At 43.8% G+C, this 15,125-nt stretch overlaps 1 protein-coding gene across 1 annotated transcript; it reads right to left on the bottom strand.

The window, feature by feature from the left end:
* Nucleotides 1-5,550: 5,550 nt before the first annotated feature.
* LOC116884016 (protein FAM240B-like) lies at nt 5,551-11,510 on the bottom strand. The gene is made up of 2 exons (XM_032885254.1): nt 11,368-11,510; nt 5,551-6,124 (listed from the first exon to the last, which is right to left on the bottom strand). The coding sequence occupies exons 1-2, from the start codon at nt 11,508-11,510 to the stop codon at nt 6,031-6,033; spliced, it is 237 nt and encodes a 78-aa protein (XP_032741145.1). The 3' UTR covers nt 5,551-6,030.
* Nucleotides 11,511-15,125: the final 3,615 nt, after the last annotated feature.

Below are 15,125 nucleotides of genomic sequence, written 5' to 3'. Positions count from 1 at the left end.
TGGACAGAGTCACCAAGGTGATCTCAAGCTCCCTCTGTAGCCAAGAAGGACCTTGCACTTCTGATCTCCTGCTTCCAGTTCCTTAGCGCTGAGGTTGCAGGCAGGGGCCACCATGCCTGGTTTCTGTGGGGCGGAGCCTCCTACCCAGTGCTTCCTACACAGCGGACAAGCAATGTACTAACCGAGTTACGGTTCTTGTTCCTTTTGTATTTATTTTAAAATCAAGTGTTTATACCCAAACTCAGTCTCATGGCATTGTCCTCCCCATTCACAAGGACGAGAAGCATGAAATTTAGGTGACATCTCTGAGTTCCCACTCGGCATTAATTTAGAGCCACCTGAGGGAAGGTCATAGCCCCAGCCTAGAGTGCATCTCAGGTACTTAGCTTCCTGAGCTTACCAGCTGAGATTGGCTCATACAGAGAGGATGTGGTACTTTTTTGACCGGTTAGGCGTACATCATTTGAATACAGATGGGGTGATCCCTGCTTTCATGGAAGACGATTGGAAGCCAGGAAATTCCTTCCTTGCTTCCCATCACTTTTTTTTTTTTTTTTTTATGTGATGGGGAAAGGTATGGCTGGACACTGGGCAGGCAAAGCCAATAACTTCCTCAGTGAGGAAGATTACTCTGGCCAGGAGTTGCCTGGCCTTAGACTTCATCTTCAGCAGATATTGAACAAGCATGTAAAAAAACATGTATGTTGATGCTTTTGGGAGTGCTGCTCAAAGTGGAGAGAACGGGAGGGTCTGTTGGAGACTCATTTAAGAAATATGAAATGTTAGGGGTTGGGATTTAGCTCAGCGGTAGGCGCTTGCCTAGGAAGCTTAAGGCCCTGGGTTGGTCCCCAGCTCCAAAAAAAAAAAAAAAAAAAAAAAAAGAAATATGAAATGTTCTTGGGGGTGGTGGGGGTGCATGCAACCCTCTCTAATGAATGACAAGTCTGCAGTTACAGAATCCGTTCAAAGAATTGTTTGTAAATTTTTATTAAGGTGGAACATGCTTAAGAAATTTATATGTTATAACTGATGTGTTTATAAAAAGGTAAAGGGAGGAGGGGATGTGTTCTATGGAGGTGTGGTGAGGTATGGGGGAAGGGAGTGCCTCTGCTGGCCCATGCTGAGGCATCCCTTCCCCATGAGAGACCAGCCACAGGATGGTATAGTATAGGATAGAGTTTATTTAGGGCAGGGGGAGGGGAGTTAAGAGGGTAGTAGGGATAGAGAGAGGAGGGAGAGGGAGAGGGAGAGGGAGAGGGAGGGGAGGGAGGCGGAGGAGGGAGGGAGGGAGGAGGAGGGAGAGGAGAGGGAGAGGGAGAGGAGGGAGAGGGAGAGGAGAGGGGAGGGAGAGGGAGGAGAGAGGCTGGCCATGAGCACTGTGGAGAGAGAGGAGGGAAGGGAATGGGGAGAGAGGAGGAAAGGGTCCAGGAGACAGAGTGGGAGCAGGAGGGCAAGAACAAGAGTCAGAGAGGAGCAAGAGAGAGAGAAGAGGGCTAGCAGCCCCCTTTATAGTGAGTCAGGCATACCCGGCTGTTACCAGGTAACTGTGGGGGGAAGCATAGAAAAAATGCTAACAGTAACTCTGACTTCTATTAAATTTTAATTTGAGAAGAAGAAGGGCTTGGGAGATGGCTCAGTTTGTGAAGTGCTTAACTCATGATATGAGGAGCTGAGTTTAGATCTCCAAAACCCACATTAAAAATAAGCTTGGTGTGGTGTCCACTGTAAATCCTAGTCATGGTGAGATGGGAGGGAGAGACAGGAGGATCCCCACTACTGGCTGGCCAGTTGGCCTTGTCTACTTATTGAAGCTCTAGGCCAATGAGAGGCCTTATCTCAAACAAAAGAGGAAGGTGCCTGAAGACACCCAAAGCAGTCCTCCTCCCGCATTCTCATCTGCACTTACATTTAAAAAAAACTGTATTAAAAGGAATTAAACAAATAAAAATAAAAGGAATAGCAATCAACTAACCCTCATCTGTATGCATTGTTCTCATCAGTGACAAAAAAGCAGGTCTAACTCCTTCGATTCTAATACGGCCACAACAAATTAAAACAATAGGCTGTAAGAATGAACATAATCTTAGGCTTTGAAAAATTACTTGCCTACCTTTTTGAGTGTGCGTGATGCAATTTTTATAATGTCAGCCACGGGCAGCCCGTAGGGCATTCATAGGCTTTTCCCTTTCCTGATTTTTATCTTTTTGCCACAAACATGCCAGTAGTTTATTATTTTAGGAGAACGCTCACTACAGCCAAAACTGTTGCAGGAGTCTCATGTTAATGATACAATCCCATTTTCTTCTGTGCAGTCTACATATTCAAAGAGAGCATTGTCTAAGTCAGAGCTAATGGAATCTTCTTGGGCTCCTTCCTAAAGAACCCCCTTCTGTCCTTGTCAAGGTCTTGTTTGGAGGCCTGGCCCTGTGCCTGGTCTTCACTTTATCATGGTGTTTAGGGTGGGGTTGGGGTTGCCCAGAGTTGTGTTATAAATGATCCTCTGGTTTACCCAGCTGGCTGGGTCCTGCCCATCTCTTCTGTCAGCTCAGGACAGTAAATCTTTCCTAACCAGTGTCTCCCCGCCTGTCTCCCACAGACAGTGATGTCTCCAGCAACGGAGAAGCCTGTGAATGCTATTGTATCCACTTGCCTGGGTACAATGCAATTCAGCTCTTTGCCCTGAAATATCCCTGGGGCTTGTATACTGCTCTGAAATCTTGCAGCTAAATTACTTTGTAGAAAGGGACACACACTGCTTTCAGATCTTCTGTCGCTAACGTGGAATGATGTTTTTCAGCTGTTCCAAGTGAAAAAGAATTTTTCAGTATACTTTCCTCAGTATCAACAATGCTAGGTGTAAAAGTAACAGTTTTTTTTTAAGGGGTGACATCTGATCTCACCTCTAAATTGATATAATATAAGGCCTTATTAAAAGAAAAGCGTTTAATTGATTTTTGCAATAAAACCTGCAAGTTTGAAGCTGTTTACCACTGTGGGATCCTTGCCTCTTGTTACTTAGATCCCGTATTTGTACTTCCACTTGTCTTGGCTGAGTTCAGGATCACTGAACTCTTTATTTTCCAAATAAAGCTGTTTGGATAATCACAGTTTTAGCGAAGACAATCCCTCATTCTGTAGAGTGTATTCTCAACCCTGCTGCCAGCATTACTTCACTAGGTTACTAAGACAAGCTCTTAGCAGGTTACCAGCCTGCTTAGAAACCTTTGATGAGCCTCCATTGCTGGCGTGATGAAGCCCAAACTCCTTACCATAGCATTTTTAAGGACCTTCCCTTACTTAACCCGGACTACGCTTTGTTTTCCCTTCCTCCAGTCCTATTCTGACAGGCAGAGTCCATTTGGTAGCTGATTTTCCAAGGCTGACCTCATGCACTCTGGGAGTTGACCGGGCCTTCCCTGGGCTGAACCTGCAGAAAGCATAATGTATGTTCTTCCTAGGTCTGACTAACGGACTATTTCACTAGGTTCCCCTTGTTATCTCCTATGCCTTCTAGGGAACTGGGTTCCAAGTCTAGCTGAGTATCAGGATCTCCCACGTGTTTTGATATAAACACAGTTCCCGAAACCGGCAAAGTTAGTCTTTGAGAGCAAGGCCCAGGAAATCTATGAATTCAAAACAGTTTTCTGAGCAATTGGGACTGGTAGGCATTCTTGGGATCACTGCTCTGGGGTGAGCCAGGAATTTTCCATGGACCTAGACTGGTGACAGACAGAAGAATGGAGGAGATACAAACCAAACACATCAAGGCTTTCCCCTGTACCAAGTCCTGTGCTAGGAAACATTACCCCTGATAATCTATCCAGCCATCTGGAAAGGCACAGTGGTAGGGTACATTGCTACACTAGTGACCCAAAGCCCCAGAGGATAGGCACCTCACGCAGAGTCCTCACTGGTTAATAGATTTGGCAGTTATTAGACCCAGCTCAGCAGCTTTTAGGTTATCCTATTCTCCATATTTAGCCCACGTTAAATAAGTGTCGGTTAAGATAAATGAACATCTATATTTTTAGACGTTTCATGTCTCATTACATCCAACCGATCTGCAAGGCCCATGCATTCTATTTGCTTAAATTCTTTATCACTGTAACCACAGACGTTACCTTCTAATTCATCTCCAGGCCATCTACTGTCATCTCTCAAATCCATTTTCCCAGCTGCTGCCAAATGATCATTTAAACTTGAAAAGCTGCCAAAGCCACTCTGCCCATGTTCCGTTTTTACCACGTAAAAGATTTTCACTTTCATGTAGACGACGGTTTTTTTTTTCCACCCTTTATAGCTTCAAGCTTTTTAGGCTTGATAATGACTCTTTAATGAACCTGACCTGACCTTCCCTTTAGATTTCTAATAAGAATACCAATTTCCGGTTTCGTATTTTCCAGTGCCTAACTAGTTTGTATATATTTTAACATGAAAGGCTTACTATAGGAAAATGAGCAATGGGTGGGGTTAGAGGTATACTGACAGTTCAATTGGTAGAGTGCTTACCTAGCATGTAGGAAGTGCCTAACTATAAATTGAAATGCCTATTACCATGAGAATAAGTCTGTGTTCTCTAGAGGCCCCTGTCCCTACTTCCTCTCTTCTATAGAGGAAGCCCCTCCTTGTTCTGTTAGAGACACACATTTCCCCATAGCTTCTCATGCACCTATCTGCTTTCCCTCACTTCCACACCTTCCCTGTTCTGTTTTCCCTTGCTCACCGAACTGTGCTGTGTGTACTCAGGGTCTGTAATGTGCTGTGTAGGTGTGTACATACATAGTGAAATGATGATTTTTTTTTTTTTTTACAGGTTAGGTCTCTCTTTAAGTGTTACATTTACAGAAGACTTCTCTCGGTCCTCTCCAAAGTTCTTTTTCACGATTATCCTCTTTTGAAGTTTGCTCAGCTTTTCCAAGAACGAGTTTACAGTCTTGATGTTGAGTGTAAGTTGAATAAGAGCTCACAGGAGAGGTGAATCTCACTGTGGGTGATCGTGGAAGTGCCAGGCACAGCTCTCTTAGCCATAATGAGGGTTGTTAGTTTTCCAGAAGAAGCAGAAAGAAGAAGGCTAGACAACATGTCTTCCCCAGGGCTGTCCCAGAGTGTTTTGAACTTGGCCTTTTATTTCCTCTGGCCACCTATGTGCCTTGGCTGCCCAGAGTTGTATATCCTATTTCCCTTTGCTCCTGCCTTGCCTCAAGGAAACAGAGGCAAAGCAATGTCCATGCTTGCTACTGTAAGCACCATTTGTCTAGGAAGCTTGTTCAGGCCCAGGCAGGAAGCTAAGTGAGGATGACTCAGAGCTCCAGAATGTGTCTGAGGATTCTGGAGCCAACACTTGCTGTACTAGCAGAGAACAGATCAAGACAAATGTGGAAGGTCTTGACAGCGGCAGTCAATTTTGAGGTGAGCATGGATGAGGGTGAGACAAACAAGACTATTTAGCTAGGGTTCTACTTTCATCGAGTGTGCCCAAATAAAACACGACCATAAAAGACCCCCCAAGTTTATAGGAAGAGAAAATGAATTCAGTCTGTTTTCAGGTCATATTGTTAAAATTTCAAAATTCGTACTAGCTTTATTTCCGCCGGCATCTCTGTTTGCAGGAAAATGGAGAAAGGAGACAAAGATTTTGTGACCAATTTCTGGAGTTGTAGGGAGCCAGATTTCGTTAAGGTCATTGCCTCGAGCAAGCTCAGAGAAAAGCATTTAGATTTCAAGATGAGGGGAGAATGCAGGACCAGCTTATACTGTGTGGACCTTGGAAACCTGGGGAGGGGTGCTAACACAAAGTGCTTTTTATATAAAACAACCCAAGAATCCTACCCCTGCAGTCACCCTGTCCTCTCTGAGAAGAGGAGGATGAGCTGGAAAACAACAGTCCCCACTAGCACACGGTGGGGTTTGCGTGTAAATCCTTTCTCAGACGGGGGAGCCAATAGGGGAAGTTCTGCCTAGTAAGTCGTTATACTCGGGAAAGTCTTTTCCTCTTAGAAAGAGATGCCCTTGAGGGTTTGCCAGAAGCACTCAGCTCTCAGGGTTAGCCTGCGTTTCCTTGTCCTCAGGATTATCCAGCATCCTCAGCCTCTTCTCCAGCCTCTCCTTCCATTCTTCTCTGAGCCTGAGGAGGAGACACCACACATGCAGTTGGTTAGTGCCATGTCTTCCGGTCCGTTTACGTTTTCCATTCGTTTCTCATAAAGCCCATGGCTCTTGGCAATGAGTAAAGAGCAGAAATAGCATAGAATGGCTAGAAAAATAAGTGAATAGGTAGATTTAACTTAGCCCTCCCAAATTAAATTCCAGTCAAACTTCCAGCTGAAGTGCATTTGTAGTCACCAACAAGGGCTCAGCCTCTCAGAAGACTGAAGTAAGAGGATTACTTGAGTCTAAGAGATTGAAGCCAGCCTGGGTAAGCATAGCAAGACTTCATTAAAAAAATTAATGAATTTTATGTGGAAAAGCAAGAAAAGAAGTAGATTAGTCAAAAGAATTTTGAAGAAGAATGAGGTTGGAGGCCTCAGAGGACCTGATTTTAAGTCTTATTTGATACAGTGTCACCATTGTTAACGCACCCTGAAAAAAGGAACAGGCAGACGGATCAATAGAAAATGCAAACTAAGATTGTGGTTTCCAATCAATCAAAGGACAAGAAGAGGGGCTGGAGAGATGCTCAGCAGTTAAGAGCACTTGCAGAGGGCCTGGGTTGGGTCCCAGCCCCCACACCAGCTCACAGCCCCCTACGACTCTATCTAGTTCCAGGGGATTCCATCCCCTCCTCTGGTCTCTTCAGATACTAGGTGTATGTGTGGTACCTATACATTCATGGAGGCACATACATACACACGCTCAGGCTCACAAAATGAAAATAAAATCTTTAAGCAACATAACCTGGAAAAATCTGGAGGTGAGGCAATATGTATAGCAAAATGAAAATATATAAAGAAGAAAGGAAAATGTATTCACATTGTTTCTCTTATGAGCAAAATCAAGATGAATATATTCTTTTCCATTCTTGCCATATTTTCATCTATTCTACTTTCCTTTTGGCCTTCAACATCATGCCTAGCTTCATCTGTGTTTTAATTGTTACCAAACTGTCCAATCTCAGAGTCTTATGGACTCACAGGCTCTCCTTGTCATGCATCTTTGAAAGGCTCTGTACTGAAATCTTTCCCCTCCAATTACACCCAGGGTTTTCCCAGGCTCTCTGACAAGGCTGGCTGCCTGGGTGATGCATCAAGCTTGGTGGGTTGCTTGGTACAGTCTGTATTAACATAAGAAGTATATCCTAAAGGTATCCTATTATAATCACAAAACTTGAAGAAACATTTGTTCAGAACTAAATGCTACTGCAATCAATGATAGGAATTCCTGACTGAGGTAGATAACAAACGAGCACTGATTTCTTACTTGATTTTGTCAAATCTTGATTTAATTGTAACCATTTGTTGGCCACAGATACGAGAGGTCAGCAAAACCTATTAAAGTCATACTGTGAGAATCAGCTCACTGTGCTGAATCTGTCATGAAGGGCATTATAAATTTTATTATCCGTGAGTTGTGTGTGGCACAGCTTTCCTGTCAATGAGATTTATGGTAAATGTACACATGGTAATTGTATGTGCATGGGTAGAGCCAGGTGTGAAGCATTTGTCACCAAATGGCAACTTCTCTCCCCGTTTTTCTCTCATAGGTGTTTTCCTGATAAATCTCCAGCACATCTAATCAGATCCTCTTAGAGGACCCATGTTGCAGTTTGTTGCAGTTTCCTCTCCAACCCGATCCGCCAGTACAAAGAAAACACAACTCAATTAATATGAAAACAATCTAGAGTCTAGATTGGGCAGATCCACCCTACACTGTCCTATTCCTAGCTCCCAAATCCCTCATCCCTTGCACCTTTTATTTGCCAGGTCTCCAGCTTCTCCTTCTCCCACGACAACTCTCTCCTCGCTTCTTTCCTTTCTCCTCCCCTGACTCTTCCCCCTCCTGACTCCTCCCCCTCCTGACTCCTCCCCCTCCTGACTCCTCCCCTCTCCTGACCCCTCCCCTCTCGCTCCCGACTCCTCCCTCTGCCCAAATCTAAGCTCTTGCCTTTTTTTTTTTTTGGTTCTTTTTTCCGGAGCTGGGGACCGAACCCAGGCCTTATGCGCTTCCTAAGCAAGCGCTCTACCACTGAGCTAAATCCCCAACCCCGAGCTCTTGCCTTTATTTTACAAATTCAGAGAGAACTCCAAGGCAAACCACAACAGACCCAAACCAATACGTACGGGATAATCATTTACTGTGGGAAGATGGTGTCAGAATCTGGGATTCACAACACATTTGTTAGCTTTCATTAGCAGCCCCACCACGATTGCTAATCAGTGAAGGCCTGAGTTCTTGTTGACCGAAATGACCTTTCAATGTGGTTTGTGAGTATTCAGATCTCCGCTCCTTTTTGGTCACTCTTTTGAATCCCTGTTCCGCTTTCTTTCAGTTTTAGGTTCTCAGTAAGCTGGTGACAGTAAGTGCATAGGTGGTTGGTGGGAGGAAGGCTGGGTAAAACATGAGTGTAGAGGGCCTGGAGAGATGGCTCAGTGGTGAAGAGCACTTGCTCCTGCAAAGGTTTACAGAGGTATTTGCCTAGTACTCGTATCAGGCGACTCACGATCGCCTGTAACTCCAGCTTCTGGGCGTCTGGTACCTTCTTCTGGCCACCACAGGCACTGCATCTTTGTGTACATGTACACACAAAGACTCACACACATACGTAAGTTAAAATAGAATAATCTTTAAAAATGATATCCGGATACATGAGAAGAGCAATATAGCTGGTATTAAAGTCTTTGCTTTTAGCCTGAAAATACTGGTTTCACTTTTCAAATGAAGACCAAATCATGTTTATTTGTTGTTCTGGATCCTTTCGATTTATTGGGGTGGGTAGTGGCAGTTAATATCTGGATACTCTGATTCTCCTTGATAAGTAGAATTAACTAGGCTTAGCAGGGTGGTGAGATTCTCAAGCCCTACCATGTACTCACTGGGGGCAGTGAGGATCTGAGCCCAGGGTTGCTGCTTTTCCATCACATACCTGGTCTTATGCATCTCACTTGGGAGTCTTTCCAGAAGTGGATTTAGGGAAGGAACTGTGGGAGAAGGAACAGAGGGAGAAGGAACTGCAATGGTCAGAGAGAGCCTTCAGGTGTCCATGCTGGTTTGGCCCAAGGAAAGGGAGTCAGGAATAAGGATATCAGACACAACATGGGGCAGATGCTTATCTAGGCCTTCTTCCTCTAAGCGAGATCAAGGGGTGATAAATTTTCTGGTGACACTCAGGGATATAGGTGGAAGAGAGACAGAGTTCTTCTCTAGATACAGAGGAGGCCTCTTCTTTGGGGCTTAAAAAACTTTTAGAAGTTTAGATGATATTGAAAGTTGGATGTGGTGGCTCACGTCTGCAATCCCAGTGCTGGGGATATGGAGGCAGAAGGATCAGGAATTCAAGGTAAGATATATAGCCAATTTGAGGCCATTCTGGACGACATGAGCTACTGTCTCATTGGCGAGTCCATGTTTAAGTAGGACTGTTCCTACTTTAGGAACAAGAACCTAGACAGACTCTGAGGAGTCGAGCTGTTCCTGCTGCTGTGAAGAACTGGCCTGTGAGGGCAAGAGAGGGTCTTATATTAGACCCACGATACTCATAGGATTCATGCTTTCTTGTGTAAATAAATTATTCCTTTTCTATAGACTCTCAATTAAAAGAAGACATTCATTTGTCAATGAGAGAAAGACTACATGCCTTCCCTCCAAAACTCATCCTTCCAGATGTGGAAGGTTTTCACGAACTGTTTTTTCATACCTGTCAAGCTAACCCTGAAACTTAGTTTGGCTTTGTATGCTGGGGTTACAGTTGTAAAGAGCTGAAGAAGGGATTTTACTTTATTCTTACTTTTATTCATTTATTTTTGAAACAGGTTGTATGTAGTTCAGGCTGGTCTTGAATTCTCTAGGTAGCTGAGTATGATCTTGAATTTCTGATACTTTTACCTCCATATCCTAAGTACTGGGATTACAGCTTGTATCACCACACCTAGCTCTTGAGTAAACAATTTCAGGAAACAGAACATATTTTTTAAAATTATTAATTATTATAGTGTGCATGTTGCGTATATGTGGGTGCTTGTACCATGACAAATATATGAAGGTCAGAGGGAAATTTTGTGGAGTCAATCCCTTCCTTCAATCAAATGTCGGTTGTGGGGAACAAACTCAGGTCTTCAGACTTAAGTGTCAAGTGCCTTTACCTGCTGAGCCATCTGGACAACCCAGAACTTGACTTTTGTTTATGTTGAAGAAACTATTGTTGATATCTGTAAGCTATAGGTTCTCAGTAGAGATCACTTTGCCCTCCAGGAACCTTTACCTCAGTGTGGACTGGGAATCCTGCCAACAGTCCATGTTTTGAGGCAAGAAATACTACTGGACGTGTTACAAAGGGCAAGAGAGCCCTCTACTGCAGACAGTTCTCTGGCTGTAAAATATTAGCAGTGTTGACAGCTAGATGCATTAAAGAAAGCCAGACAGACAGTGGCAGTATTGAATGAGTGGTTCTATTAACCTTGATTTCTGACTTTCCATATTTTATGTTCTAACTTCTTTTTAAAACACTCATGGCTGGAGAGAGACTGCCTCTCCCAGGACTAATTCCTTACCCTCTTTTATAAGTCAGAGTTTCCTGTAATGTAGGTGGATGACTTTGAACTTCTGAACCTTCTGCTTTTACCTGTCCAGTGCTGGGGTACAGGTGTTTGGATCATACTTTATCTGGTGCTGGCATCGGACTCAGAGCTTTGTACATCCTAGGTAAGGCGTCTTAACAACTAAGCTACGTTTTTAGTCCCAGCAAAAGGCTCAGCCAATCTCCAAACACGAAAGTCTGCGGCTTCGACTTTTCCATATTCAAGGTCCACACCTGCCACTGTGCTCCGCTTTGGAAAGCATCCGAGAGCTAGCACTGGAGGCTAGCCAGCCAGAAGCCCACTGGGTTTGTTCAAACTAGCCAACCTTGAACTACCCACTCTTTCCTGCCTTGTCATGGAAATTCCCAAAGGATATGGCTCACCCTGGCTCCTATGTTCTGACTAAAACCTGCTCCTTCTTTGATGCGTCTGAGCAATGTATGGAGATACTTCTCCGGGATTTACGAGTTGAATACACACTTCTTTCCCCTGATATCTTGCTCTTGCTTCCTCCCCCTGTACTGTAGCATCCAGCATCCACCTGCTCGTGTCAGTGAATGATGAAAAGAATTGAGCCGCCCTCCACATCTGGTGTATTTCCCAAGGAAACCTAAGACAGAAAAAGCAATCGCCATACTTTCTCAGAGCGCTTCTCTCCTGGCGATCTTCTTCCAGTTCTCGGTAACAAGTCTGTTTGCGGATCTCCTTTTCCCAGAAGCTTTTGAGCTCATCGCAGGTCTCGCAGCAGAAGACTTCTCTGCGCATGTACTGGCTGTTCATCCCTGCAGCGTGAAAGACAAAGTATAGCCGGGTACTGCAAGCAGAGGCATTTGGATTTGGGATACGCTCGAAGCCAACTGAGTTTAGGCTCAGAGACACCTTCCCTGTCACTACACACTCAAAGGGATGACTCTACTTTTGCACGCAGACAAGAATAATCATGATGTAAACAGTAGTCTGAAAACAGTTGAACAACGGCAGAAAAGTCATCTGTGGCCCTTGGAGGTAAACTGACTCTTAAGCAGCTGCCCTTTTTTGTTGTCTTTTAGCCATTTTACTATACTGTAAGTTACTGAAAAATTGTAGTGATGTAAATGATTCTAAAACACAGAAATTAAAATAAATATTGTTCAAATGATATACTTGGTGTCAATCAAATTTTAATCTACTACAAATTTATTGATTTAAAAATATCTTTTAATCATTTGTAATTGTGCGTAGTGTGTGTACACTTGCCTATGTGTGCTCATGTGAAGACCAGAGATCAACACTTGAGACAGGGGCTTTTACTGAATTGGGAGCTTATTGATTTGGCTAGACTGGAGGTCCAATATGCTCCTGGAATCTGTCTGTCTCTACATCCTCCCAGTGTGGGGAATACCACTCTACTTGACTTTAACATGGGTGTCAGTGATTCAACATCAGCTTCTTAGGCTTGCACAGCAAGCATTTTGCCTGGTAAATCTCTCCCCAGCTCTTCGCCTGAAGTCTCTTTCTAGTGTTCCCATTATACATAAAATAAGTTCTTTGCCACATTTTGATTTTATGTTTGAAAATCATTTTAATTATAGTTAAAAAACCCTCTGACTTATTTTAGGGTGCATAGGTATAAAGGGGGTAGGCAAAGAAACCTTTTGAACCCAGAGCAGAGCCAAAGTTGCTTAACGCATGCTGTATTTCCCTGTCCCTCCTCACAGTGACAATGGCTTCTGCTCTTCTCTGAGCAGGACGTGTGAGAGGCGTCTTCTGTCAACTGCGCTGTTGCTTTTTGGTGCTGCTTTGTGAGAGGGTAGGTTCTACACCTTCTTTGTCCAGATGAGGATGCTGAGGAATAGTTAGCAGTGACTAAAACAAAGTGAGTTTAAATCTAGCTCTGCCCACCTTCATAGAAGACTCTATACTATGGACGGCCAATGTGAGCTAATTAATTTCCCATTTTGCACATGGGAAAGCTGATGCTCAGAAGGATTAGTTAACTTTGCTTAGGCCACACAGCTTCAGAGTTCCCTCCCCACCCCTGACCTTTGAAAAAGGCAAAAGGACTGCCTTCTCTCTCTGATAAGGATTTCAGAGCTCTCCTATGACTGACAAGTACCTCAGTGTTTAGATGTTTGTGAGTTAGTGGGGGTCTAGTTTTTAAAGAATTTGGTCTTGGTATTTTGGGTGGCTTAAAGCATTTAATAGGTATTCAATTGGCTTGGAGATTTAGCTCAGTGGTAGGGTGCTTGCCTAGCAAGCGCAAGGCCCTGAGTTCGGTCCCCAGATCCGAAAAAAAGAAAAAAGAAAAAAAAATAGGTATTCAATTGTTCTTAATCAATTTAATTTTTTTTTCCAACTGACTGTTTTTTTTTTTTAATTAAAAGAACTTGCAGGAAAACAAAAATTGTCTCTTAAGATATCCTGGGACCTAGAGAATGAGAGAAGGTCAGAGAGGGGATTTCTTTTGCCATTTCTGGATAAAAGAAGTGTTCTAGTCTGGTGACTTACTGAGATCTCTCTAGGCAGGGACAGTGCTCTCTCTGTGTGTGTGAACCCTGGGCTCTCTTGCTGCCGGACCACAGCAATCTTCTGTCTCCAAGGGCATACATAACTTCATTTACTTTTATGTCCATGCCAATGGATTCAGTGTGAAGAATTCCGAGAAATTTCTTGTCACTCGACATTGGAAGAGAGACCAATAACAAAAATAGATTAGATTTTACACTTTTATTCATGGAACTAAAAGCTGGAATGGTTGCCCGTCCACGCACTTGGATTTCATGTGGGTTTAGTTGGCCTTGCGGGAGAACGTAAGGTATTTCATTTTCCTTGGGGTATACGTGCATAAAAAGATATTGCTTGGACTGAGAAGGTGGATCAGTGAGTAAAAGTGATAACTGCATAAGGCCGATGACCTCAGCTTGATTTCTGGAACGCATGTAAAAAGCCGTATGCTGTGGCTTACATTCCTAAGGCAGAAAGGGAAGTGGAGAAAGGGAGATCACCAGGAAACCTGTGGGACCAGATAGCTTCAGTGTGCAAGGCAGCAGAAGTAACAAGAAACATCTTGCCTGAACAAGATAGAAGGAGAGAACTGATTCTTAAAAGTTGTCCTCTGATACCCACATACATGCATGAATGTGTGTTCCCAAGCACACACAAAAACAATTCATCCATCCATCCATCCATCCATCCATCCATCCATCCATCCATCCAACAAATAAACAAAAATACTGTTTATGCTGACCTGGAAGAAAAGGTTTATACTCCATACTTGTAGTTTCATATAGCTCAGGCTGGCCTCAGGTTTATTATGCTATGCTCATCTTCTTGTTCCACCTCTCAAAGATTTTAGGTTTGCACAGCACATGAGATTTATGCAATGCTGGGGATGGAACCTAGGGCCTGCAGATGTTAGGCAAGCATCCCATTAACTGTGAGATAGCCCCAAACCCTTTGTCTAAAACTTGAAAATTCAAACCATATATTTGGCACTCATAGAAGGGGTAGTTTGGTTAAATAAGAACTTACAGAAATGTTTTCTTTCATCAAAATTTTTAGAGTGAATATTTTAAGCTAAACAGAGAGCATCTGAGAGAAGAGAGGAGAGCCCAGCTAGTCACCTCATGAAGTCTGACTTCTCTCCATTTGACTAGAAGGTGAGTTGGGTATGGAGGACACCTATTCTAACCTGCCTATTACTCCTCAGGGCCTGGAGGTGCATTCTTCATCCATCGTGTTAGCCTTGAACTTCTGCCTTCAGTGCTGCAGTCTGATTGCATTTGGACACTTGATCCTTAGTTGGTGGCACTATTTGGACAGGCTGTGGAACCTTCAGGAGGTAGAGCCTTGGTGGAAGAAATGGGTCACTGTGGGCTGTGAGCCTTGGGATTCCACAGCTTGACCCACTTTCCGTCTGCTTTCTGCTTCCTGCTTACAGATGTGATGTGTGAAAGTGTCTAGCATTCCTGCCACCGTGCCTTCTCAACATTATGGCCTGAAACCCCTAACCTAAATAAATCCCAACTTCTTCAGGTTGCATCTTGTCCTATTTTGCCATAGCAAAATAGCAGTAACAAAATTCTTAGCTCACCCTCCAAACGTTTCCTTTTGCCTCCCACTTTTCTACCGAGTTCTTCTTCAGAGCTGTCTTTCTCATACCACGCTCGAGCGTGCAAATTGGCCACGGACTCCACTGCTTGTCATTCCAGTAATAGCTGGGACTGGAGGTTTTTCTCACATTCACCTCATCCATAAGGGGATATATGGGCATTACAACTCCCATCCTCTGACTTGCATACCAGCTCTACAGGCTGTGGTCTGTCAGTCAGATGTATGAGGGAACCAAGAATGAGAGCCTTGGGCTGGTTACTACCATGAAGTTGGGCTAGCAGGAGCTTTTTGTGCTCAAAGTTC

The sequence above is a fragment of the Rattus rattus genome, chromosome 14 (genome assembly GCF_011064425.1).
Source record: "Rattus rattus isolate New Zealand chromosome 14, Rrattus_CSIRO_v1, whole genome shotgun sequence".
Taxonomy (NCBI): Eukaryota; Metazoa; Chordata; class Mammalia; order Rodentia; family Muridae; genus Rattus; species Rattus rattus.
Note: the sequence above shows the minus strand (reverse complement) of the source record. Positions and strands in the feature narration are given on the sequence as shown.